This window comes from Rhinolophus ferrumequinum, chromosome 22 (assembly GCF_004115265.2).
Source record: "Rhinolophus ferrumequinum isolate MPI-CBG mRhiFer1 chromosome 22, mRhiFer1_v1.p, whole genome shotgun sequence".
In the NCBI taxonomy this organism is placed as follows: Eukaryota; Metazoa; Chordata; class Mammalia; order Chiroptera; family Rhinolophidae; genus Rhinolophus; species Rhinolophus ferrumequinum.
In genome coordinates this window covers 48,989,407-49,016,675 of record NC_046305.1, presented here as the reverse complement: position 1 = coordinate 49,016,675, position 27,269 = coordinate 48,989,407, and the positions used below count along the sequence as shown (strand labels likewise).

General features: G+C 40.8%; 1 protein-coding gene across 1 annotated transcript in view; it reads left to right on the top strand.

Moving 5' to 3' along the window:
* Positions 1-27,269, top strand: part of NOTCH2 (notch receptor 2) — a 147,755-nt gene that overhangs the window by 102,387 nt on the left and 18,099 nt on the right. The window contains exons 12-22 of the mRNA XM_033092161.1: positions 226-336; positions 9,738-9,930; positions 11,277-11,422; positions 12,991-13,104; positions 15,527-15,646; positions 16,055-16,207; positions 17,855-18,083; positions 18,839-19,040; positions 20,494-20,647; positions 22,493-22,677; positions 24,301-24,433. Of these exons, the coding sequence (XP_032948052.1) occupies positions 226-336; positions 9,738-9,930; positions 11,277-11,422; positions 12,991-13,104; positions 15,527-15,646; positions 16,055-16,207; positions 17,855-18,083; positions 18,839-19,040; positions 20,494-20,647; positions 22,493-22,677; positions 24,301-24,433 (1,740 nt within the window). The remainder of the gene's footprint in view (positions 1-225; positions 337-9,737; positions 9,931-11,276; positions 11,423-12,990; positions 13,105-15,526; positions 15,647-16,054; positions 16,208-17,854; positions 18,084-18,838; positions 19,041-20,493; positions 20,648-22,492; positions 22,678-24,300; positions 24,434-27,269) is intronic.

Genomic DNA, 27,269 nt, shown 5'->3' with positions numbered 1-27,269 from the left:
CAACACAGTGAAACAGGCACCTCATCGCTTCGTAGGGTGACGAGGATCATTCTGACCTCATGGTCCCCTGGCAGGGCCTGGGGACTGCAGTTTGAGAGCTGCTGCTTTACTCTCCCCAGGGCTGCCTGGATACGCTTAGACTCTTCATACCCAGCATTACACGCAGACACCATCGGTTTCTCTGTGGTAATATTTCACGGTCTCGCTTGGCTTTTCTCTTTGCAGGTGTTAATTGTGAAATCAATTTTGACGACTGCGCAAGTAACCCTTGTGTCCATGGCATCTGCATGGATGGAGTTAATCGTTACAGCTGTGTCTGCTCACCAGGCTTCACAGGTAATGCTCCTTTTTATTGGGAGGACCCACCTGCAGCCCCATCACTTTGGGCAAAGGGCATCTAACGGAAAACTGCTTTTCCAATGTTTCCTACTTCTTTGTCTCTTGGAAGGTTAAATGTTTGTTCTTGTGTGTCGCCGGCTCGGTTTTCTCCTTACAGGCCTTCCCTATACCGCACCATGACACTTTTCATTCAGTAGGTTTTTTAGGACATAGTGTATAGCTACCTGAAAAGAATTTCTAGTCAGACTATAAGCTTCTGTCACTGTGCTTGAGTTATCTAGCTTCCAAACCACCTTGATTTTTCTACCCTTAGTAGGGAATGCTTTCCGTGAAGGCACAGCCAAGCTAAGTCTATGCAAAACCTCAATGCTTTTTTTCTGAGAATTTCTTCCTATGGAGCTTGTTGGATGAGGCTAGAACTTGAGAGGACCCACCTAATTTGGCTGACACCAGTGATATATTTTCCCCCCAGGAGGAAGGAAGGAAGTGCCTAAAATAAAACTGCTTATAATTCCTCTTAAATTATAAGCAGCTACAGCATTTACACACGCACACGTGTGCACACACACAAACGTACACACATCCTCTCTCTCATTTGTTGTTAATCAGATGACCTTTATCTTTTACCGTCCTGATCAAACAGTGCCAGAGGCTACTGAGGACACCTGAGGCCCCTTGTTAATGACATCAGAGGGCATATACTGGGCCCGTCCTCCAGAGAGTGCCACACACAGGCAGGCACTAACTTATATGTGACGTTACCATTTCATAAATACCATGTGGTCATTTGCAACCAGTGTGACAAGCTTTGCTCAGAGCTCTTTTAAACTACGGTGTCAGAAGACAGCCGAAAGCAAGGGAAGTGGACGTCTGCCTGTCGCCTGCCAGGAATTTACTTTCCTCTGTATTTCACAATCCTCACTCCTGCTGTACGATGGTGGGTGCGGGTCCCATGAGTCACTCTACTCCCTGGGCAGTGAGAGACACTCAGAAGACGGGCCTGACGAAAGCTCTCCCACACGTATGCCCAGCACAGCTGCTGGTCCCCAGAGATCTTCTGTGTCCTGAAATGCATTTCTCCAACATTAAGTAACAGTCACCTGAATCTGCAAAAATTCCTGCTAGATAGGATATTAGGGGCATTTTTGTTAAATGGGTAGTGAGAAGAGAATTGCTCCCAATTATTAAGGATTTCTTTTGAGCTAGGCATTCCATTACGTGCCTGATCTCATTTAATTGTCACTGCTATTATCATTCCTACAGTATTGATGAGAAACCCAGAGCTGAGAGAGGTGACGTTAACATTGGCAGTGCACTCTGGGTCGGATTCTGCCCAGGCATTCTTACTCTGAAGCCCATGCTCGTTCCCATTTCACTGGATAGCCTGAAGGCGTGCCTATTGTGGCTTTTTTAAAAATACATAAGCCTTAGACTGGACCTTTTTTTTTTTTTTTTTGAAATGCCAACGAATCATATTCCCTCTCTTTTTAACATTCAGCAAACTCAGAAGGTCAAGGAGGGAGAACATAGGCTTAAAATATTCTAAAATAAACTTAGGTGTAGCATGAAACTACATAACCAAGAAATGGAATGTTTTGGTTACTGGGTGGTACCCTGTTCTTGGAACTGTTTTCCATGTCTGGCTTTTTTTTTTTTTCTTTTTTTTTTTTTTCCTTTTTTTTTTTTTTTCCAAGTCAGCTGCTGAAAATATCAGAGACAACTAACTGTGGTATATGCTCATGAGCTGTAAATGTGAGGTGGTTTATTCTTTGTTTTGTTCTAGTACTACTATTTTTTAAAAACCCATTTTGATAACAGCTTTGACAGATTTGAGGGAGTTTTTACAGACTAAATTCTCTGTTCTCCTCAGGCCTCTTTATAATACTTGCTGATTGAATGGGAAAAGTAAGAAATCATGTGGTACTTCTATAAACTACTTTTCAGTTTTACAAACTACTTTCTCAGTTTTACCTTCATATCTATTCTTTTGCTGACTTCTCATTACAGCCCATAAAAGTAGATAGGTTGGATAAGAAACAAAAAGCACAGTCAACAAAAACAAAAAGAAACAGGTGGGACTACATTAAAGTAAAGAGCTTCTGTACAGCAAAAGAATCAATAAATTGAAAGGCAACCTATATAATGGGAGAAAATATTTATAAATAATATATCTGATAAGAGATTAATATTCAAAATATATAAAGAACTCATATAATTCACTAGCAAAGAAGCAAATAATCCAATTAAAAATGGGCAAAGGATACAAAAAAAGATTTTGTCACTACATATAGTGGCAGATGTTAACCAGATTTATGGTGATCATTTTGAAATATATACAAATATCAAATTATGTTGTATACCTGAAACTAATATAATGTTATATATTAATTATACCTCAATTTTGAAAAACACGATAGGCAAGAGTAGCTACCCATAATTTTAGAAAATATTATTGGACAATAATTTCCAGGTGGAGAATACTGGAAGTGTCCGCTCTAATTTTCAGAGATACCCAATTTAACCACAGACTGATTTCATTTTTAAGCTATAAGTCATTGTTTGTATTTAAAAATTCAAAATCATCTGAAGCAGATAAAGTTTTGAAAGCTGCATAATCTACCAAACTCTAGTGATTTTCAAATAGCATTTGAAAGGTTAGTCATGAGTAACAAATCTACCAGATAATCTGTATTATAGGTAATCTGCATTACAAAGTCCTTATAAAACCATGTAAAATCAGCAAAATACAATTTTAAAAATTAGGCATGAGTTTATACTCTCTTCTCTGTCCAAATCTCTTACAGTAGTTTCTAATCAGTAGTAAAGTGTATACATGTTCATAAATTATAAATTTATGAATGTTAAACATGCAGTAGCTTTTTCGGTTCTCTGGCCCTGAGTCAACCCAATAATGGCATATCTTGCACAGGCACACTGCTAAGACCAGGAGAATGCAGTGAGGAGCATTGCATCGTAGCAAAGGTGGTAGAACATGAGTTCATACTTTTACAAAGATTTAAAGTATAATCAGAAACACAGATTGTATACATGAGAAAATTACCAGAGACTATGGAAGAAAGTATAAACCATGTGGCTACATTCAAAATGCATAAATGGTGAAGGAAAACAAAGAAATGTTTAGAATCAGGAAAAAAAAAAGGGCAAATGACCTCCTGAATAGATATTTTTCCAAAAAAGACATACAAAAGGCCCATAGGTGTATGAAAAGATGCTCAATGTCAATAATCATCAGGGAAATACAAATCCAAACCACAATGAGATGTATGTATCACCTCCCAGGTGTTATCCTGATAAGATGGCTGTTATCCAAAAGATAAGATATAACAAATGTTGGCAACGATATGGAGTAAAGGCAGTCCTTATAAACTGTTGGTGAGGATATAAAACAGTACAGACATTGTGGAAAACAGTACGGCAGTTCCTCAAAATATCAAAAACAGAACTGCCATATAATCTAGCAATTGCTTTCCTAAGTATATATCCAAAGGAGTTGAAATCATTATCTTGAAGAGATATCTGCACACACATGTTCACTGCAGCATTATTCACTATAGCCAAGATATGAAAACAACCTAAGTGTCCATCAGTGGATGAAGGATAAAGAAGATATGAAATACACACACACACACACACACACACAGGAATATTATTCATCTGTGGGAAACAAGGAAATGCTGCCATTTGGGACAAAATGGATAGACCTTTAGGGCATTATACTGAGATAAGTCAGACAGAGAAAGACAAATACTGTATGATATCACTTACATGCAGAATATAAAAAAACCTCAACTCGTAAAAACAGAGAACGGTGGTTACTGGGTGCTGGGAGAGGGAGTGGGGAACTGGGGAGATGTTTAAGAATACAGACTTGCAACTAGTAGAAAAATAACTTCTGGAGATCGAATGCACGATGTAAAGGTATCAAACTTCCAAGTTACACAATGTTATATGTCAATTACATCTCAATAAAAAGTTAACAAAGCAGAAAAAGAAAAAGTAATAGGGAAGTTTTATTTTCCCCATTTAACAAAAAAGCACCTGAGAGCTAGAGCTTGATGTGTCTGTGTAATCAGCGAGTGAGTCACACCGCTAGGACTGTGAATTCCCAGAAGGCAGGGACGTCCCTAATCATCTTTCTCAGTCAGTGTCTCAAACAGTGTGTAGCACAGAGGAAACAGTCAGTAATGGTTGCTGACTGAATGACTAGACCTCACGTATGGGACTTTCTGACATCCAACCCCAGACCCTCGAGTCTACACTGTACTGTGATTTCATCCATTGAACACTAATTTGCTGAGTACCTGCCTACAAGGTGAGAAACTGGTTCACTTCTCATTCAGTAGTCTCGGAGACCCTTGTGCTAGGTGTGTCTGATGCTGGGTGGAGACTGGAGACAGCTCGAGGGAAGGACCTAGACGTCAAAGCAGCGGTCAGTTGCATAGTCGACTACACACGGAAGCACTGAACCCCCTCAGCTCAAGATGGCTTTAAAAGTGATTCTGGAAAGAGTATTAAAAGCAAATGAAGAAAACTTGGGAGCACTGGCTTCTGAGAAGATGCTTCCCAAAAAAGGACAGAAAATGAAGAAGGCCTTTTCCTCTCCTTCTCCACTGCATTTGCAGGCGGAAGACTGCTGGCTCACATATTGGTGCCAGTGGCAAACATCTAAAACACTCAGAGGTTGAGGCGAAGGAAGTTGTATTTCAAAATAAGTTATTAATAAAACACTTAAGAGGAAAACAGCAACCACGACCAGATTATGGGTCTTTACCACAAGAACCACCAATCATGGTTTAGAGAGCAATGGAGAGTGAAAAAATGTTAATACCCATACTTTAAAGGGGTGTGTATCTATTTCATTTGGAATTTCCTGTTCCAAATGCAGGGTTACTCTTTCTGCAATAAAAAATGCATGTTTGTATCTGAGTCAGAACATTGTATTCTTTGAAATGTATAAATTCCTTCATAGCAGTAGCTTTTGTCACTCATTTACAACATTGTGTGTTATTGTTAAGTTTTATATCATTTTGGAATATATAGTTAAAGCTCAATTATTCAAAATTTAACAAAGCAAAAGTCTTATATAAAAAGACTTTTATAACAAAGCAAAAGTCTTATATAACTGGCATACTTTATTCAGCTTGAAGGAATAAAGGTCAAGGTTATAGCAGATGTCTTTTCAAAGTGCAGTGTTGGGTGTATTTTAGAGGAACAGCATATTCGCTTCAATTTCATCTATTCTGAGCATTTACATGATTGCATTATGATAAAGTAATAATTGTCTGTATCAGAGTTTCTCAAAATGTAGTATATGAACCACTTGTACTATTTAAAATGTGGGTTTGCTAAACCCTACCCATCACAGTCCCCGGTGATGGTATCTAAGAATCTCCTTTTAAAACAAACACTGTAAGCAACTCCCTTTTACATGAAAGTTTGAGAACCACTGGTCTAGATTGAAAGACCCTCAGTTGTTTTCTCAATTATCAGAGGACAATAAAATTATATTTAGGATACTCTTCTTCCTGAGGCAGAAAATGGATTGATACAACTCTGAGAATGAAAGCAAAATGGCTTTTCTTTTTAACCAAATGAATCATTAAATTATTAGTCCGTTCACTAAGCATTTCGGTCAACTGAGATTTACCATATGTAGAAATGTAAGAGCTTGACTAACTGAAAAAATAAATTTGCGGTAAACCAGCTGTAAACAGTGATAAGGTAAACTGCTTTCTTTAATTTTTATTTTTTCAATTACAGCTGACATTTAATATTATATTAGTTTCAGATGTACAGCTTAGTGGTTAAACATTTATATAATTTATGAAGTGATTCCTCTGATAATTCTAGTACCCATCTGGCACCACGCATAGTTATTACAATATTATTGACTGTATTCCCTCTGCTGTACTTTATATCCCCATGACTATTTTGTAGTTATCAATTTATACTTCTTAATCCCTTCACCTTTTTTATCCAGCCCCCACCCTACCCCCATCTGGGGACTATCAGTTTGTTCTCTGTATCTGAGTCTGTTTCTGTTTTGTTTGTTTATTTCATTCTTTAGATTCCATATATAAGTGAAATCATGTGGTATTTGTGTTTCTCTATCTGACTTATTTCACTTCATGTAAAATCCTCTAGGTCCACCCATGTTGTCACAAATAGTAAGATTTTATTCTTTTTTATGGCTGAGTAATATTCTATTGTACATATGTACCACCTCTTCTTTATCCAGTCGTCTGTTGATGGGCACTTGAGTTGCTTCCATATCTTGGTCATTGTAAATAATACTTCAGTGAACATAGGGATGCGTATATCTTTTTGAATTAGTGTTTTGAATGTATTCGGATACATACCCAGAAGTGGAATTGCTGGGTCATAAGGTAGTTCTATTTTTAATTTTTTGAGGAGCCTCCATACTGTTTTCCATAGTGGCTGCACCAGTTTGCAATCCCACCAACAGTGCACGAGGGTTCTCTTTTCTCCACATCCTAGCCAGCACTTGTTGTTTGCTGTCTTATTGGTAATAGCCATTCTGACAGGTGTGAAGTGATATCTCATTGTGGTTTTGATTTTCATTTCTCTGAGGACTAGTGATGTTGAGCATTTTTTCATGTCTACTGGCCATCTGTATGTCCCCTTTGGAGAAATATCTATTCAGGTCCTATGCCCATTTTTCAATTGGATTGTTGGGGTTTTTTGGTGTTAAGTAGCATGGATTCTTTATAAATTTTGTATATTAACTCCTTGTCAATTATATCATTGGTGAAAATATTCTCCTATTCCGTACGTTGTCTTTTCATCTTGTTGATGGTTTCCTTTGCTGTGTAAAAACATTTTAGTTTGATATAGTTCCATTTGTTTATTTTTTCTTTTGTTTCCTTTACCTGAGGAGATATATCCAAAACAAATATTACTAAGAGCAATGTCAAAGAGTTTACTGCCTATGTTTTCTTCTAGGAGTTTTTTGGTTTCGGGTCTTACATTTAAGTCTTTGATACACTTCGAGTTTATCCTGGTGTATGGTGTAAGAAAGTGATCGAGTTTCATTTTTTTTTTTTTTTTGCATATATCTGTCTAGTTTTCCCAACAGCATTTATTGAAGAGGTTGTCTTTAACCCATTGTATAGTCTTGCCTGCTTTGTCATACATTAATGGACCATATAGGTGTAGGTTTATTTCAGGACTCTCTGTTCCATTGATCTATGTGCCTGCTTTTATGCCAGTTTTGATTACTGTAGCCTTGTAGTATAGTTTGATATCAGATATTGTGTTAACTCCAACTTTGTTCTTTTTTCTCGATTGCTGTAGCTATTCAGGGTCTTTTGTGATTCCATATAAATTTTAAGATTTTTTGTTCTAGTTCTGTGAAAAAAAAAATGCCATTGATGCTTTGATAAAGATTGCATTGAGTCTATAGATTGCTTTGGGTAGTATGGACATTTTAATGATATTAATTCTTCCCATCCATAAGCATGGTATATGCTTCCATTTATTTGTATCTTCCTCAATTTCTTTTTTAAAATGTCTTATAATTTTCCAAGTACAGGTCTTTTACCTCCTTGGTTAAATTTATCCCTAGGTATTTTCTGTTTCTTCTTTATTCAACCTTGGAGGATTGTATGTTTATAGGAATTTATCCACGTCTTCCAGGTTGTTGAATTTGTTAGCACATACTTGTTTGTAGTATTTTCTTACAATCTTTTATATTTCTGTGGTGTCAGTTGTCACTTCTCCTTTTTCATTTCTGATTTTATTTATTTGGGTCCTCTCTTTTTCTTGATGAGTCTGGTTAAATGTTTATCAATTTTGTTTGTATTTTCAAAGGACTCGCTCTTGGTTTCATTGATCTTTTGTATTTTTTTTTTTTTTTAGACTTCATTTCGTTTATTTCTGCTCTGATCTTTATTATTTCTTCCTTCTACTCACTTTGGACTTTATTTGTTCCTCTTTTTCTAGTTCCTTTACATGTAAGGTTAGATTATTTACTTGAGATTTTTCTTGTTTCTTGAGGTAGGCCTGTATTTCCCTCTTAAAACTGCTTTGGATGTGTCCCATAGATTTTGGGTCATGTGTTTTCATTTTCTTCTGTCTCAAGGTATGTTTTGATTTCTTCTTTGGTCTCCTTGTTGACCCATTCATTGTTTAGTAGCATGTTATTTAGTCTCCTTGTGTTTGTGTGTTTTTCCGTTTTCTTCTTGTAATTGCTTTCTGGTTGTGATCAGAGGTGCTTGGTATGGTTTCAGTCTTCTTAAATTTATTGATACTTGTTATGTGGCCTACAGTGCTCTATCCTGGAACATGTTCTATGTGTGCTTGAAAAGAATGTATATTCTGCTGCTTTGAGGTGAAGTACGCTAAAAATATCGATTAAATCCATGTGGTTTAATGTGTCATTTAAGACCACTGTTTCATTCTTGATTTTCTGTTTGGATGATCTGGCCATCGATGTCAATAGGGTGAAAGCTTCCCCCACAATTACTGTATTACTGTCGATCTCTTCCTTTATGTCCATCAATATTTGCTTTATATATTTAGATGCTCCTAGTTGGGTGTGTAACTTACAAGGGTTATATCCTCTTGTTGGATTGATCCTTTTATCATGAAATGTCCTTCCTTGTCTCTTGTTTGTTTTACAGTCCATTTTGTCTGATATAAGTATTGCTACTTCAGTTTTTCTTTTTCATTTCCATTCACGTGAAATATCTTCTTCCATCCCTTTACTTTCAGTCTGTGTGTATGTCTTTCTAGCTGAAGTGGGTTTCTTATAGGCAGCATATGTATGGGTCTTGTTTTCTTATCCATTCAGTTACCTATGTCTTTTGATTTACCCTCAAAGGATTGTTGGTAGATATGTAGTTATTGCCTTTTTATTATTCATATTTATGATTATTTTTATTATTTTTTCCCTTTCTTCTTAAAGAAGTCCCTTTAAAATTCCAAGTAATACTGATTTGGTGGTGATGAACTCCTTTCGCTTTTTCTTACCTGGGAAGGGTAAGCTTCTTTGAGAGTACTTAGAGCAGCGTCAAAAGGAGCTGCCTATTTTGGTAACATTTGATGTTCTCTTTCTAAATCCTTGCGAAGTGTCCCCATTTCTAAGATGGAGTGAAGAAGAAATATGTGTCAAAACACTATAATGCCATTCCAGCATTTTGTTAACTTGGCTTCCTTACCAAAAGACAATGCTGTTTGCTCCTTCCTCTCATGGCCCTCTGTGCTTTTGGGTGTCTTATTCCTTAAGTCTTGACATGTGGCACCCACGGCTTCTTAAGGCCTGTGCGTATGAAGATGTCAGCACAACAGGTCTCGTAGTTCTGTGTCTATTCCCTAAGCATTTTGGATTTGACCGCAACTGTCCCCCTTCCCTACAGGGCAGAGATGTAACATTGACATTGATGAGTGTGCCTCCAATCCTTGTCGCAAGGGTGCCACGTGCATCAACGACGTGAATGGTTTCCGCTGTATATGCCCTGAGGGGCCCCATCACCCCAGCTGCTACTCACAGGTGAACGAGTGCCTGAGCAATCCGTGCATCCACGGGAACTGTACTGGGGGCCTCAGTGGGTGAGTAGCTGCCGTGTATTTATACTTTCTTGTTGACCTGTGTCTTATTGACCAGTTGGGTTTAAGTCCTGGCCATCCCCTGTAGAAATCAGTCAGCAACTTGAGCTGGCCCTTGGCTGAAGAGTTTGATAGGCTGCATCACAGCCTTCCAAACTATCCCTTCTTCCCTAACTTCCATGACTGAGCAGGTAGAAAAGAAGGAAGAATGTTTTCCTCCCGTGGGTAGTCAGCACCTGGGAGGTGTCCAGGGTTGTTTTATGAGTCTCTGGCAATGTTGCTTTTCATACTTATTGCAAAATAAAGTTCTGAGGGATGTTCTCTTTGATTTTTACCCCCTGCTTAAAAAACAAAAAGCTCAACTCTGTTCTAGCGCAGTTCCAGTGTGTGCCGCTGAAGTAGAGTTGGTCTTTGCTAATGTGAGGCATGGCCCTGATAAAACGTTCGTAGTTCGCAAGCACCATGGAGTTAGTTGTGTGATGTGTTGGTAGGTGACTTTCTAGAATCACAGCATGTGAATTAAATCCCAGGAGGTAGTCCTCTACTCTTGCTATGGTTGCCAGAGGACAGGGCTCTGGGCATTGCCATCTGCTGTTCTTAGAATAGGTGAAAGAATGAATTTAAAGAATTTAAAGGCAAATGGGAAGGGAAGTGACTTCCAAGAGGAATTACCTCAGTGTTTATGTTTCGGAGATGACAGCCTTCAAAGCATCCCAACCCATCCACATTTCCCCTGAGGATCCCCAGACAAGGAGACTATCTCCTGATTCCACATTCTAAGTGCTAATGAGGTTCAAATTGTGAACCATATCTATTGGTTTCCAATACCTTCATTTTTTGCCTGTTCCTGCCTGGTACCCTAGATGCTTTCTGGGGCAGGGATTCAGGTCAGCACAAAGCGTAGAAAGTCAGGCATGCCAGGAGATCTTCAGAGTGGCTTAGAGGCTCTCATACTAGCCTCCTTCCTGGGTAAAACAATTGATCCTAAGGTTTGCTTTACTTTAGTTTTAATTATAAGAAAAGGAACTGTGCAGATTTACCCACGCTAATGTGTCTTTCGGATTAGCCCACTATGTTGTACCAACAACCACTCTTTGCATATGAAAGCTCCCTGTAATGAATTAATTTCTCTAGCATCTTTATGAACCAGGGAAGCACCAGGGAGGTCTATTTCCTGAGTACTCCAGATGGGCCCACGTGATTCATACTGTGTCCACGGCGATCTGCATATAGGTCCCTAGAAGAGCAGAAATGAGCTCCTCTGTCTCTGGTTTCTTCACCAAGATCTGTATTTGAACTATGACTCAGTTGTACATTCACCTGCCATAGTAAATAATGTCATCTTTCAGATACAAGTGCCTCTGTGATGCAGGCTGGGTTGGCGTCAACTGTGAAGTGGACAAAAATGAATGCCTCTCTAATCCATGCCAAAATGGAGGGACTTGTGACAACCTGGTGGATGGGTACAGGTGTGCTTGCAAGAAAGGCTTTAAAGGTGAGGGCAAAAGCACCCATTTCCATCTCGCTTCTCTGCCTTTTTATTGTTACATATTGTTGGCCTCTCTTCTTCCTTTCCCTTTATTTTCTTCCATCCATTCATATACCAAAGAAAATTTGAGCACTTACTATTTATAAGACACTTGGGGAACAAAAACATACACGGCTATTGATTCCATGTTCAGCCGGGGAGGAGTGAGCTATTGAAACAGTAGTGTTTCAGGTGAGCAGCCAGGACTCCACTTAACACGACTTTGGACAGGTGTTCTAATTGCAAGCTTCTTGGTGCAGCTTTGGTTCTATGATAACTCAAAAGAGATATTGGTAGTAGAAGGAAGATATTGTCTTACTGTAATTTTGATAACAATTATATCATGAAAGAACCCACGTGTTCAAAACCCAACAAATTCTCTTACACATTAAAATAGTCTTAGATGAATAGTCACCTATGGGCTTCTGGAAACATACGTCATAGTGGGTATTGTGTACAATCGTTTTTTGAGTGGTCCCTGTTGTATTTCTACCATGGATTTTCTCTTGGAAACTCGTGAGAGAGAAATCTGTGGGTAAATCATTCATATCGGCACTCCTCTATTCACCTAGTCATTGATTTTCCCACTCAAAAATTGTGCCAGACTGCTGCGAATCATCAGTGTGTTTCAGAGTCACCTTATTTGATTACTTGAAAATTTTCTGATACCATATTTTAGTGATTCATTTATTGACATGTTACATTTGCAAACAAACTTATAGATTTAAAAGCACTTTTATTTCTTGATCTCACTGAGACTTGCTAATCAACAAACAAAATAAAAATCAAAACACACAATCCATTGTTGTACGGCTGTTGAGTAGCCAAATCTCTGTATGCTCTGGGCATCTTTCTTTCTTTTTTTTTTTTTTTAATAGTTCCTCTATTTTAAGGCTCTGTGCCAGCCTCTATTGAAGATGCAAAGGCGTGTAATATTTGGGTACTGTCCTATCCCCATTAATGGTTCTTTACTTTTCTCTTTTTTGTAGTGGGAGTAGTTATCTTGGATCAGGGGAAGATAATCTTTGTGGCTTCTGGAATACTACCACATCGATAGGAGACTGTGCATACGAAAGAGGCGGCATAACTCTGAGGCTTTGATTCATGTGTTAAAAAATGTGATCCCCTGATCACTTCTACCCCCTTTTTAAGCCCAAAAGCAGATACTTTGTATAGAAAGAGCACATATATTTAGGTACAGCCGCAGATTTTCACCTTAATGAACTTCTTGGTCCGTTTTTGAGAAATTACTTGAGCTGTCTATGGAGATGCATTAGACTCTCAGGCTAATAGAATATGTTGTTCTTCCACTCATCTTTTTGACTGATGAAACACTGTCTTTTACTGACTGACTGTATGTCAGGGACCGTCACTGAAATGAGTGAACAGGTGTCGTAGTGGCCTGAAAAAAATTCATGCGGTTCTGAGGTGTTTAAAATTTACCACTGAGAGGATTGCTTAGTAATTGAGATCATGAGGAGGAGGCCAACAGAAAGTTTCACTGTTTTTGGTTTTTTCCCCTTTTCTGTCCACAGGCTATAACTGTCAGGTGAATATTAATGAATGTGCTTCAAATCCCTGTCTGAACCAAGGAACCTGCTTTGATGACATAAGTGGTTACACTTGCCACTGTGTGCTGCCATACACAGGTGAGTCCTGCAGGTGAAGAGCTCAAAGGGGATGCTTGGTCTTGCCTTGTCGTTTCAAACCTCTGAGTCTCAGAGACGGGATCTGTGGGGCAGTGATACTGCTTTGAGGACTCCCTCGCTGGTCACCCATCCTACTCGCTGACTGGATCTTGAACTCTGAGAAGACACTGTGGCCTCCCTAGATGCAAGTGCTGGGGAAACTCATTTGTGCTCTTTGTACTGTAGGGTTTGGAATGTTTGTTTGATTCTATGTGGCTGGGACTGACGCAGAGCTGATAGTTTTGTCTGATATCTGAATGGACCCAGTGTCTCCATGGCCTGTGGTCTTCGTCTGAGTTTCAATAACACAACAACTATCAGTTACTGGTAATTTGCTGTGTGCCAGACACTTTATGTACTTTGGATCATTCACAAGAATTCTACAAAGTAGAAGTTCCTCTCACTATTTTATACATGAAGAATCCAGGGCCAAGAGAGGTTACTTGTTGAAGGTCACGCAGGTATGTGGGAGATGTAGGGTTTGCCCCTGAATCTCTCTGAAGCCAAAGCTTGTCCTCTTAACTGCCATTCTTCTCCTCACGTTCAGTACCACTGCGTCTCCTTCAGAGAGGGATTGCCCAGGATGGCGAGCACACACAGAAGACATGGGTGTGACTGCATTTCCTATCAGGTGTTCTTTGTTTCAGATGGTATTTGAGGAATGTGCTTGGACATTTCTTCTTTGTGTTCGCCTGCCTCGTTACTGCCATCTTGTGATTGGTTGTATCTGTGTGGCTTGTTTACCTCATCATCCTTTTTTTTTTTTTTTTTTTTTTTCATCTGTGGGGAACAAAACCGAAACATGGCCGATGGCTTTGCATGTTTCTCCGGTGTGCAGCATGCTGAATCCTCACTTTCTTGGAGTCTTGGGCTGTTCATGATTGCTGTTACTAGAGATTCGAAGCAGTTTCGAGTGGCAGAGTGGCCCAAAGCATGACTCTGTTACCTGAGAGACTTGATACAACCTCCTTACCCTTGCCCCTCTTTAGAAATGTTCGTGCAGGGAAACTGCATTTAGCCAGCCTGGTTGGTAAAATCAGAGTTATTGGAGATCCGAACTATCCCCAGACGAAGACAGTCGAAATCATATCATTCCTTAGTGACGGTGCTGATCACATTTGTTGGTTATGAGATCGTCTCACCTATAACCATAAAGACCGAGAACTGATGACATGTGGAGATATACGCAGGTGTCACTATTGTCAGCCACATTGGAAGCTCACCTGAGGGTGACTTAGGTGTATAGCTCATCTTGAAAATGTGTATGTTGTCTTCTTGCTATTCAGATACTACAGGAATATTTGACTATACGCTGGAGGTTGGTTTTTCTTCAGATTAGGATCCCAATAACAGAATTGACTACGTGTGAACTTTGAGAAATTACATGAGACTGAAAACCTATACAGATTAAAATTTCGCACTGAGTAGAGCTAAGGGTTCTAAGTGTCATTAGGTTTGGCCATCATGAAGGGAACGAAGCAATACTGCCTTCCCCTGTGAGCCACTATTCTGACAGACATTAAAAACTGGTTGGGGGTTTTGGTGAAAACTTATGGTAATTTTTTTTTCTTTCTGAATACAAAATTTTAGTATAAAATTATAAATTGAATTAGTTGTGACTTAACTTTGAATACAACCTCATCTCTCTTTTAATAAGAGCATTCTTTTTTTTTTTTTTTTTTTTTTTTGCTGGAAGCTTCCATTCCGCATACTAAGGCAGAAAATATTGGTGGGAAAACACTGATGTCATGTTGTTGACGTCAGTATAAGGAAACACGTTGCTAGGCAGTCAGAGTTACTTCACTGCTCCCCACCTCGATGGACTTCTGACGCACCCCACTGCCTTCTGGGACCAGCAGAGGTTGTGAGGAATAGGAGAGCGTATTGCTGTTTCCTCCTTGCTCACACGGACGATCTGTGCAGCTGAGCTTCTGAGTAGCTGAATCTTTGCTCCTGATTGATGCAGGTGTCCAAATGTACTTAGCCACTCATGGTCCCTAGCATGAAGACGACAGCTGCCCACCAAGTGTTGAACACTCACTGTATGTGCCAGGCTCTATGCTAATAAGGACTTTGTAAGCATTTTTCATTTAATCCTCAAAAAGCCTCTGTGAGTTAACATGCCATCCTAATTCCCATTTTACTTATGTGGAAGGCTCAGAGAAGATAAATAACTCACCTGAGGTCACACTGTTAGTAATCAAATGAGAGCCAAGATTCGGGGGACCACAGGTCTTTCTCTCAGGTTCCAAAGCCCTCGACTACTACTTTAGATTTGCATACGGAGAGCATCCTTTGGTATAGAATTTGGGGTAATTTCCATTTCCTTGGCCACTTCTCTGTCATAAACTCTTTCTTTTTTTTTTTGTCATTTGCTTTACAGGCAAGAACTGTCAGACTGTATTGGCTCCCTGTTCCCCAAACCCTTGTGAGAATGGTGCTGTTTGCAAAGAGGCACCAAATTTTGAGAGTTACACCTGCCTGTGTGCTCCTGGCTGGCAAGGTAACAACACTGGAGTGGCGACGCCAAAAGTTGTACACAAAGTGGTCAGGTCATCAAATGCCATGGAAAGCCCTGCGCTTCTGAGGCCTGCCCTTCTTTGTCAAGGGCACAGGCTTTGTACAGGAGCCGCTAACTGGAATGGCTTCGAAAGCCTTTCCGTTTTGCATGTCTGTGGGGCCCCCTAGTGGCCGGAAGACTCCAACCTGAGTCTGAAACCTATAGGGAATTTTGGCACCTGGGCAGCAACATGCCAGGGGCACAGAAGCCTTAGGTACTTCCCAAAGCAGGAGACCAACCAGCATACCCTTGGAGTAGCCCCACCCACCCCAGCCGAAGCTCAGGCCTCGCGTAAAGGCCGTGGGAATCAGCTTCCAAAGACCAGACCATTCATTGCCCCTGTGTTTCCAGGTCAGCGGTGTACCATTGACATTGACGAGTGTGTCTCCAAGCCCTGCATGAACCATGGTCTCTGCCATAACACCCAGGGCAGCTACATGTGCGAGTGTCCTCCAGGCTTCAGTGGCATGGATTGTGAGGAGGATATCGATGATTGCCTCGCCAGTGAGTATGCCAGGCCGCTCCTCAGCCCCCTGAGGGAGGGGCAGGAAAGCACACACGGCGTCCAGAAGAATTCAGTTGCAGGCCATGGACTCTCAGTGCCGAGACTGGCCATCTGAGTAGTTTCTCACGTGTCTTACACATTAGTTATTAGGTTGGTGCAAAAATAATTGCGGTTTAAAAGGTTAAAAAAAATTTGCAAAAAAACACAATTTCTTTTGCACCAACCTAATATTTTTAAAACCTTCTTTTTGAAGCTAGTAGCTTTAGAAATTGAGGCGATGACATCTCTTTTAAGCATGCCCTTTTACTGATTTATGTTGACAAAGTGGGGACAAGTGCTCTGATAGCTTTTTGTTTTTAAGCAGATCTAGTGAGGTATAATGAACATGTAATACACTGCCGATATTTTAAATGTACACTTCAATAAGTTTTGACATATGGCGACTGAAACCATCATTCAAAGAGAATGAACAGATCCCTCCTCCTAAAAGTATTCTCATCTCTTTTGTCATTTAAGCCTCCTTTCCACGTCCCTGCCCTGGGCAACCAGGGATCTACCTCTGTCATTATAGATTTGTTTGCATTTCTCACAATTTTATATAAATGGAATCATAATGAAAACTCTTTGGGGGAGAGGGAACGTGACCTCTCTCACTCAGCATATTTTTTGAGACTCATCCATGTTGTGTGTATTGCTAGTTCATTCTGTTCTATTGTGAGTGGTACGCCATTGTTTGGATATAGTACAATTTCCTAGCAGGACATTGGGCTTTTTTCCAGTTTGGGGGTATTGCAAATAAAGCTAGTAGGAATGAGTCTGTGTGGACAAGTGATTGCATGTCTCTTGAGAAAATATCCAGATGGTAGATTAATTATGTGGTAGGTATATGTTAAACTTTTTACACAATTGCCAAAATGTTTTCCAAGGTGGTTGTACCATTTTCTCCCCTCCTAGCATTGCATGAAAGTTGCAGTTAAACCACATCCCTGCAACACTTGGTGTGATTACTCGTTTTAATTTTAGCCATTCTAGTGGGTGCATATGTTATTTCACAGTGATTTTAACTTGCATTTCTCTGATTATTAATGATGTTGAGTATCCTTTCATGTGCTTATTGGCCAGCTGTATACCTTACTCAATGTAATGTCTATTCAAATCTTCTGCGCATTTGAAAAATTGAAAATTTGTCTTATTGTTGAGTTGAAAGAGTTCTTTATATCCTAGATACAAATTCTTTAAAAACCTTTAAAACTCACACTATATGTACAAATGAACTCAAAATAGATCGTGGACCTTTAAAGGTCAGTGCTAAAAGTACAAAACGTTTAGAAGAAATCAAAGAAGATAAACCTCAGTGACCTTTTGTTAGGCAAAGATTTGTTAAACAAGACACAAGAAACATGAACTAAAAGAAAATCATAGGGATGTTGAATTTTATTAAAATTAAAGTCTTCTTCCTCAAAAGAAAATCAAACAGAATCTATATAAAAATAGTTATAAAGCAAATATCTGAAAAGCCCAAGTGCAGAAAAGTCAGAATTGTTACGGTTCTCAGTATGACTCAATTCAGGTCACTCACCTTTGTGAGTCTAAGATTAAATGTCTGCTGCTGTTCAGAGCTCTAATTCTCATGTATAATGGCTTAGATCCTTGCCAGAATGGAGGTTCCTGTGCCGATGGAGTGAATACTTTCTCCTGCCTCTGCCTTCCGGGCTTCACGGGGGATAAGTGTCAGACAGACATGAATGAGTGTCTGAGCGAACCCTGTAAGAATGGAGGGACCTGCTCCGACTATGTCAACAGTTACACTTGCAAGTGCCAGGCGGGATTTGACGGAGCCCATTGCGAGAACAACATTGACGAGTGCACTGAGAGGTGAGCAGCCCGCGCACTCAGGCCCCAGTGCCTTATGGGAAAGGGGAGAAAGGACTGGAAACTCCAAAGCACAATACTTTGTGGGGCAGGGACAAGGCATCACTTGGGACCCGGTCCACAACCATATCCTATTGCCCAGTTCCTGGTTTCTTGTAGACACGTAGTTAGCAGGTCAAGCTTGGTGGGATGGATCGTCATTTATTTCTTGCATAAGGAACAGAAAGAGCTATAATTCTGTTCCATTCTCCTTTTGTTCATTTTAGTTGACAATTTAGAAATTCCCGTTTCTTCACAGATTTGTCATTACTCTGGGAGGTATTTTTCTATTTTTTTAATTATTATTATTAACGAGTTTTTTCTGTGTCTCTTTCATAAAGAAATCTAGAGCCAAGAACTATCTATTTTGCACTTTTCTTATAAACTGACTTAGGGAAAATGAAATATAACACGTGGAAAACTGCAGAAGGACTGGGTAAAATCTAGAAAACTTCACTTTCTCTAGGAATCTCTAATAAGCTCAAGCCTTTTCAATATTCCTCTAAGCTGCTTGGTTGTAGAAAGGAAGCTGGGACTCAAGGCCAATTGGCAACCAGTCTAGTTTGGAAAAAGGTAAAATCTGCTGGATGTAGGCATTGTGGGTGCTCAGGAGTATTTGCCTGTGTAACAGCTGGGATTCCAGCAGCCTTCCTTTCTAAATGGCAGGTCAGAGGAACCAGATGACATAGTTGATGTTGCCCTCCCTGTTTGTGTCTTAGCTCCTGCTTCAATGGTGGCACATGTATCGATGGGATTAACTCCTTCTCCTGTTTGTGCCCTGTGAGCTTCACTGGCCGATTCTGCCTCCAAGAGATCAATGAGTGCAACTCTCACCCATGCCTGAATGAAGGAACATGTGTGGATGGCCTGGGTACCTACCGCTGCATCTGCCCCTTGGGCTACACTGGGAAAAACTGCCAGGTAACGAAATCCATCCTGCTCACTTAGCTCCCTCAGAGTCACAGAGTATTACACCTGTTTCTTTTCTAGACAGAAGAAGCCCCTCCTAGAAGAGAAAGTTCTGGGTCTCAGGGATGTCCCTGAGATAACTCTGGGTAACTTCTCCATAGCTGGTAGATTCCAAAAACGATGACACTGTCAAGATTATACGGATTCACAAACATCAGATAGTGGTAACAAGCTCACCGAGAACTGCAGAAAAATACATGTGGGACATAAGCACGTAGATGTCATTTACATTGGAAATACAAAAATGGAAGTAAAGAACGATCAGAATTAAATATTTAGAGGTCAAATATAATATCTAAGGGGATAATAATAATTATTATGTCTTACAGCATTGTAACATTCTCTAAACCGAGCTATTCACATATGCTTTAAATTCAAATATATAAATATACATTTTCCTAGACTCTTAGGACGGGAGGTCCCCTCAGAACCAACTCGTCTAGCCTTTCATTCCATGGAAGAAAAAACTGAGTCCCTGAGGGACAAAACAGCTCTTCCAAGGTTGCATACCAAACATTGTGTTTAACTTAATGCTATTCCACCTCTTAAAACAAAAATGAAACGACAGAATTCCAGAACTCAAAAGAAGGGAGGAATTCCCGGTCAAATGTAACTCGCCTTATAGAGTACACGTCACTAAAACTTTGGCTATTGTGGGCATGCAGATACCCACCTCTGCACATGAAGCAGCTTGTTGCTGATTCCGTGGGTCGGGAGGACAGTCTGCATTGGGTTCCTGCTGGTTTTCATGGTGTGAGGTTATACATGCAGGGGGAGCGTTCTGCCCTCGCCCCCGGGCCCTTTCTTTCCCGCGCAGCCTGTAGGGGATTCGGCCTTCCTCTCCCCAGAGGCCGAGTCGCCACATGTGAATTGTGGAGGAAGGCGCTAGTCCGCTCTCACCCTGCCTCAGGTTTTTCACAAACCTGATTTTCTCCCCTCACAATAAGCTCTTGGACCATTTTGAGGTTTATGAACAGACTTGAAGTGCTTTTACTCATGTTCACCACTGACAGATTTGCTCAAGACCCACGTGGATTTCTCACCCAGGATTAGCACAGGGAGTTGTGGACCTGACAGCTTTAACTCTCTTGCTTCCTAACCCTACAGGGTGGTCATATATCTAGACATAATCGTGACATAGAGAATAACTCAACCTATTGGGTTTTCTCAAGTTCTTAGACTTCTGTGGTAAGAACTTTTCAAATAGCAGAGCTAAGAGGAATTGGATGACATAACATGATTAGATTACGGGGGAACACTGGGTCCAGGTTAAGGCTTGGGTGAGGACTTTACACAACAACAGAAAAATCAGTGTGCTTTTCTTTGATTTCTTAAAATGCAGTGTCACTTATTTTGTTTACTTCCGGTGTGTGGCTATTCACGTATGAGTTTGTCTCTGTTTCAGACACTGGTGAACCTCTGCAGTCGCTCTCCATGTAAAAACAAAGGGACTTGCATTCAGGAAAAAGCAGAATCCTGGTGCCTGTGTCCGTCTGGATGGGCCGGTGCATACTGTGACGTGCCCAATGTCTCCTGTGAGGTGGCAGCCTCCCACAGAGGTGAGCTCCACCCCCTCGGGCGCCAGGCTCATTCCCTGAAGTATTTACTGAGCCCCAGCGTTGTAGGGCAGGCCCTGTGATTGTGGGACGAGGGGGAAGGGCAGGTAGTCATGGAGGGTAAGGCTCTGGAGATAGAAGGTGAAAGGGCAGAGAGGAGCAGATTGAGAGATTCCAAAAAGAAATGTATTTGTGCACCACCTCTTCTTTGTCTGTTTATCTATCGATGGGCACTTGGGTTCCTCCCATAGCGTGGCTGTTGTACATAGCACTGCATGAACATAGGGGTGCAGACAGCTTTTTGCATTAGTGTTTTCATTTTCTTTGGGTAAATACCCAGAAGTGGAATTGCTCGGTCATAGGTAGATCTACTTTTAATTTTTTGAGGAACCTCCATACTGATTCCATGGTGGCTGCACCAGTCTGCAATCCCACCAGCAATGCATGAGGGTTCCCTTTTGTCCACAGTTTTGCCCGCACTTGTTGTTTATTGATTTATTGATAATAGCCATTCTGACTGGAGTGAGGTAACCTCTTATTATGGTTTTGATTTTCATTTCCCTGATGATTAGTGATGTTGAGCATCTTTTCATACGTCTATTGGCCATCTGTATGTCCTCTTTGGAGAAATGTCTATTCAGGTCCTCTGCCCGTTTTTTAAATTGAATTTTTTTTTTTGATGTTGAGTTGTATGAATTCTTCATATATTTTGGATTTTTAACCCCTTATCAAATATGTGATTTGCAAATATCTTCTCCCACTCAGGAGGTTGTCTTTTAATTCTGTAGATGGTTTCCTTCTCTGTGCAAAAACTTTTCAGTTTGATGTAATCTCAGTTGGTATTTTTGCTTTTGTTGCCCTTGCTTGAGGAGAAATATAAAATATGTATATATATATATATATATTGTTAAGACTGATGCTATAGAGTTTACTGCCTATGTTTCTCCTAGGAGTTTTATGGTTTTGGGTCTTACATTTCAGTCTTAATCCATTTTGAGTTTATTTTTGTATATGGTGTAAGAAAATGATAGTTTCATTTTTTTGCACATGTCAGTTCAGTTTTCCCAGTATCATTCATTGAAGATACTGTCTTTCCTCCATTGTATATTTCATCATAGATGAATAGGTAAAGATGCGACATATATGCATGTGTGTACATAATAGAATATTACTCAGTCATAAAAAGAAATGGAAATCTTGCCATTTGCGACAAGTACAGATGCTGTACAGGGTATTATGCTAAATGAAATAAATCAGAGAAAGACAAATACTGTGCAATTTCACTTATATATGAAATCTTAAAAAGCAAAATGAAATTGACTCATAGATACAGACAACAAACTGATGGTTGCCAGAGGGAAGTGGGGAGGCAGATGGGTTAAAAACCTAAAGGGATTGAGAGCTACAAACTTCCAGTTAAAAAATAAATGTCACAGGGATGTAATGTACAGCATAGGGAACATAGTCAATTACATCGCAATAACCTTGTACAGTGACAGATGGTTACTAGACTTATTGTGTAGTAATACAATAAGTAATGCATTGATATCACTTCATAAGATATCAATGTCAAATTATGATGTTGTACACCTAAAACTGGTAAAACATACCTAAAACGGTATGTCGACTGTACTTTAATAAAAAAAATGTATTTTAAATGAAACAAAGGCATATTCGTATTTCAGGGCTTGTTTCTTTTCAATGCATATGTGGTGTTGAGGGTTGTGAACCAGACGAGAATAAAATTTGATGGGTCCGCTGGCTGAGATTACTTTGCTCATCAGCTGGTGCGACCCTGACATGTCATATGCTCCCCTGTGACGTTCCTTCCTCCACTGGGTTTCCCAGGGTTGCCTGTGGACCGCTTGTGCCAGCACTCCGGCGTCTGCATCAATGCTGGTAACTCCCATCACTGCCAGTGCCCCTTGGGCTACACCGGGAGCTACTGTGAGGAGCAGCTGAATGAGTGCTCGTCCAATCCCTGCCAGCACGGGGCCACCTGCAGTGACTTCATCGGAGGATACAGGTGTGAGGTGAGTGGGCCGAGCGACCCATGTCAGAGACCTGCCAGCAGAGGACGCAGCTGTTGTGAACATTAGCATAGGGACTCGAGTTGCTGAATTCTTCTGTTTACAAACATACAGATTGTTTTTTTTTACCAGTCACCATTACAGTGTTGACTTATCACTGTTTCTTTCAGTCCCCCTGTGCAAAAAGGTAACAGCTCTCGTAAGATATTTTTATAGAGGTCTGGAAGCATCTCACTTCCACAGGGGTGACCCCCCCCTCAGGATTCAGAACGAATATTCACTGCCAGAGTGCGTTTCCCAGCCCACACAGCCCAGTGGCCCCCGGCAAGTCCCTGAATCGCAGGTGTGATAGGAGAAACCACTTTGAGGGGTGGCCCTTTGACCCATGCCACCTTTGTATATAGTTATTGATCAATTAACTAATAATTCTTTCCAAACAAAAAAAAATGTTGCTCAGCCTGTTCGTGTAGCATCATACTAAGTGTTACATGTATATATTTGAGGAAGTTTGTGTCTTTTCAGGGACATGTGACTGTCTTCTCAATGTCTGGGCTAATAATGGTTCGAGCAAGACATTAACCAAATACCAGAGACCTGAATTGGATACCAGTTCAGGCCACCAAACAATGCTGAGAAAAGCTTTGTTTCTCTTCTTCTCCTAAATGAGCCTATATTTGCCGCTGGATTATTTATGTCTTCACAGCAGGCTGGAATCTGTTAGCTCAAAAGCCACCTGCACCAAAATCAAAATTTTACACATCCAGATGTCTTAAACATAGCCGAAATAAGCCGATTTCTAGCCATTTAGAACCTGCCTGCTTTGTATATTCTGCAGAACTGCACCTAGTTATCTGCTAGCTGTAGGTAAGATAAGCCCCGGGAAATAAAGACCCCCCCCAGCCACTGCTGCCCTTCAGAGACCCCAGGCTGGCTGCTGAGTGACATCACCAAACCCAGAAGCCCCGCTCAGTTCTGCCTTCCCTTGGAGGTCACTCGCCCTCCCCTCCTGATCCTCCTCCCCCGTTTGGACGATCTCATGCTGTGAGAGACGGTCCCCACATGCAGACCTGTCACAGCATTGCCCAAATAAAGCCACCCCGGGGGCAATATCTTTCTTCTTGATCAGCCCTGAAGTCCTTCGACCCCCTGGCTCTGCCCCAGCACGCTAGCCCGCTCTCCTGCCCTCACCCCGTCTCAACCAGTTTCTCACACATACGTGTAGTTTCCTGAACCTGGAGATCACCATGCAGTGTCTTTATTACCATCCACTCATACTACCTGACTCAGCGTTAGGATCCGCATCCTCATACGCAAAGGAATGCATACTTTAAAGGTGGGAAAGGCCTGCCCACAGGAGGGACAAAAGTTTTGCACAGGGGTCATATCTGAATGATATGACCTGCTTTCATGTTAAAGTGGCATTTTCAGTGGGCAGAAGCTGATAAGCTGGAGTCGGCCCTGCCCCGGACAATGACCAGGGGTGGAACGATGCCAGAGAAACACACAAGCGCTGGGTGGGGGCTGGGGGCAGAGGGTCACAGGAACCTTCCAGATCTCATTTGCTCTCACGGTCCGTTTCCAACAGCGTTCCAATTATTTCTTGTCTTTTTTGCTTGCTCCTGGCAGTGTGTCCCAGGATATCAGGGTGTCAACTGCGAGTATGAAGTGGACGAGTGCCAGAATCAGCCGTGCCAGAATGGGGGCACCTGTATCGACCTGGTGAACCATTTCAAGTGCTCCTGCCCACCAGGCACTCGGGGTATGAGATCAGCCTTCCCCATTCTCTGTCCAGCGCATTCTCTAAGTTATACATCCGATTTCAGTGTTGAGGGAGGTGTTTAAAAAATCAAACATTTAATTCTGAATCCCGGTCATTCCGGCCCTTTCATTCGCACGTCTCTTGCCTGGCTCTGAAGGTCTGACTCACGTGCTTAGGGCTGTCTACTTCTTGTTGACATCTTCTTGAGGTTCCATGAAACACAGAAGGTGGAAATGATTGGATACAATGTTGCAACAAAATTAGCCTGGTTAGCAAGATTCCTTGGCAGTCCCAGGGAAACCAACCAGGGGCCCCTTGAATCGATAATTCACATTTACCAGCTTATAAAACTTGCCAAGTCTTGCCTCCATAAGGTGGGGCAATGAATGAATGAAAATGTCTGCCTATTTTCATAAGCCCAGGGAAGAAGGCTGATGGCCTTTGGCTGTAACTAGGAATTACAATATGGCCTGCTGAGACCCAACCCTAAATTGGGAAGGGTAGAGCATCATTCTGCCGTGGGCATGGCCCCTGCCTCCCCAACAGTCTCTAGGAAAGAGCTTGGATTACTGTTTGTTCGAAGAGATGTAGTTATAATGGTACCTGCCCTGAGCAGCCTGTGAAAGAAAATGTCAGAGGCCATCCACAGTGATGGGAAATTCATTCTCAGTGTCAAAGAGGATAGACTATCAGGACGTTTTTATTCTATCTTAGACCTTTGTGTCAGTGGATGTGGATAATTTGCCTTCCTTGAGTTCAGAGTTTGGCTAAATTAGAATAGAAGAGCACCCCACAAGTAGGCTGGTTATTGAGCAAGGAGGTTAAAGGGGGGAAAGAAAACTAAGGAGATACAAGCCTGTAAATGTTTGAAGATTTGTCCCAGGAGAAGGAGAGTTGTTCCCTGCTTTAGAACTCAGTAGTTGAAGGAGAAGTCGAAGTCAACTTAGGTTTGTTTTTAGTCTGTTCCTTTGAATAACTGTGTTGTTTAAGACAAGCTACGATTCCGGTGGTAGCAAGTTCAACCTCAAATTTCAGTGGCTTAACACAACAATGTGTTGGTTTTTGTTTTGCTTTTTGTCACTCAAACTCCTGAATGTCTTGGGCTGCCTCTCTCTATACAGAGGGTGCCAAAAAAATATATGCACATTTTAAGAAAGGAAAAAATTGTATTAAAATTGTGATAGTCCATGTGTAACAAAAGATGAATACAAGTCATGTGTGTACATTTTTTTGGCACCCCCAGTATTTGTGATGTGTGGTTAGAAACATTTGGCCTCCACAGCGGGGGAAGAGAGAGAATGTGTAAAGTCAGGCAGCAGCTTCCATGACCTCAGTCTGGAAGTGACACCCATCACTATTGCTTACAGTATATTGGCCAGAATTAGTAAAATGCTCTCAACCTTACTCCAAGGGAGACTAGGAAATGTGGAGACTAGGAAATGTGGGCGAGCACGTGGATATTCACTGAACGTTAAACTGTCTGCTCTACCACGAGCTTTTGATCAATGAGAGAGAGTTTTAGGATAGACCACTGCGTAAGGCAACAAAGTTTCCCTCTTCTACCCGTTTGCTAAGGATGGCTTAAACAATAGTCTGCCTATTATTATTGACAATCTTTTGCTTTCAGCGCTTTGAGTTTGACATCCCACTGCCTTTGGACCTCCAGGTTTTTTTAAGAAGAAATCAGCTGTTAAACTTACTGAAGGTCTCTTAAGATAGCTGCTTCTCTCTTTGGTACTCTCGCTGTCTTTGTCTTTTGGTTCTGATGTGTGCAGGTGTGGGTCTCTTTGAGTTTATCATCCTTACAATTCCTTAAGTTATTATACTGTGTTTGGTTAGATATGTGGACTGGTGTTCATCTCTCCTGGCTTGATTTCTCTAGCCGTTGGTCAACATTACAGGAGACTCTCAAGACCCGTAACCTCGTTACAAGAGTTACCACAATGATTGTTTTTATTCCTATACTCTTGAGCAGTGGATCTTGCCTGGGGACACCTCCAGTTCCCAGGTCAAAGGCTAACTGACAGGACAAATCCTGCCTGTCCCTGCTACCTGGCTTCAGGCTGAGGTTGAGCTCATTTTCACTTGAACAGTTTGTCCGTTACCGCCAGCCCCATTCTATCAGGAGACAGGCATTCATGTTCATTTTACTAGCAGTCCCTAAGTACCAATATTTCTATGAGAGGGGGAGCACATACTGGTTTTATTTGTTTTTGCTTAATTTTTTCAATTTAGTTTATAAATAGGCAACGTGCACATGGTCCAAACTTTTACACACACACACACACACACACACACACACACACACACAAAGAAGCATGCAGTGAAAAGTCTCCTTCCTTCCCAACCCCCTCCCCCATACCTAGTTCTCCCTCACCCACAAACAAGTAACCACCACTTTTTTTTAGTTTCTTATTTATCTTTCGGGAGTTGTTTTTATGTATCCTTCAGAATTTATGTTTATAGAAGCCAAAGATATTTTAATTTTTCCCACTTCTTACTCTGAAGATAGATATTAGAAACACTCTTTTGCACTTGATTTTTTTTTTACTTAATTGGATATGTTTCCATATCAAAATACATAACTTCCTTAATTGTTTTTATCACTAGAATTCCTTTTTATGGGCATACCCTATTTTACTTAACCAGTGCTCTAGCGATAGAAATTTGGGTTTTCTTTCATGTGTGTAAGTATATTTGTAGACTAAATGTTCAGAAATGGAATTGCTGGATTAGAGAATACGTGTGTGCATTTGTAATTTTGATTGTTGTTGCTGAGCTAGTGTATGAGCATACCAGCTTCTCCTCAAGTGTGGATGGACATATTCTCTTTTAA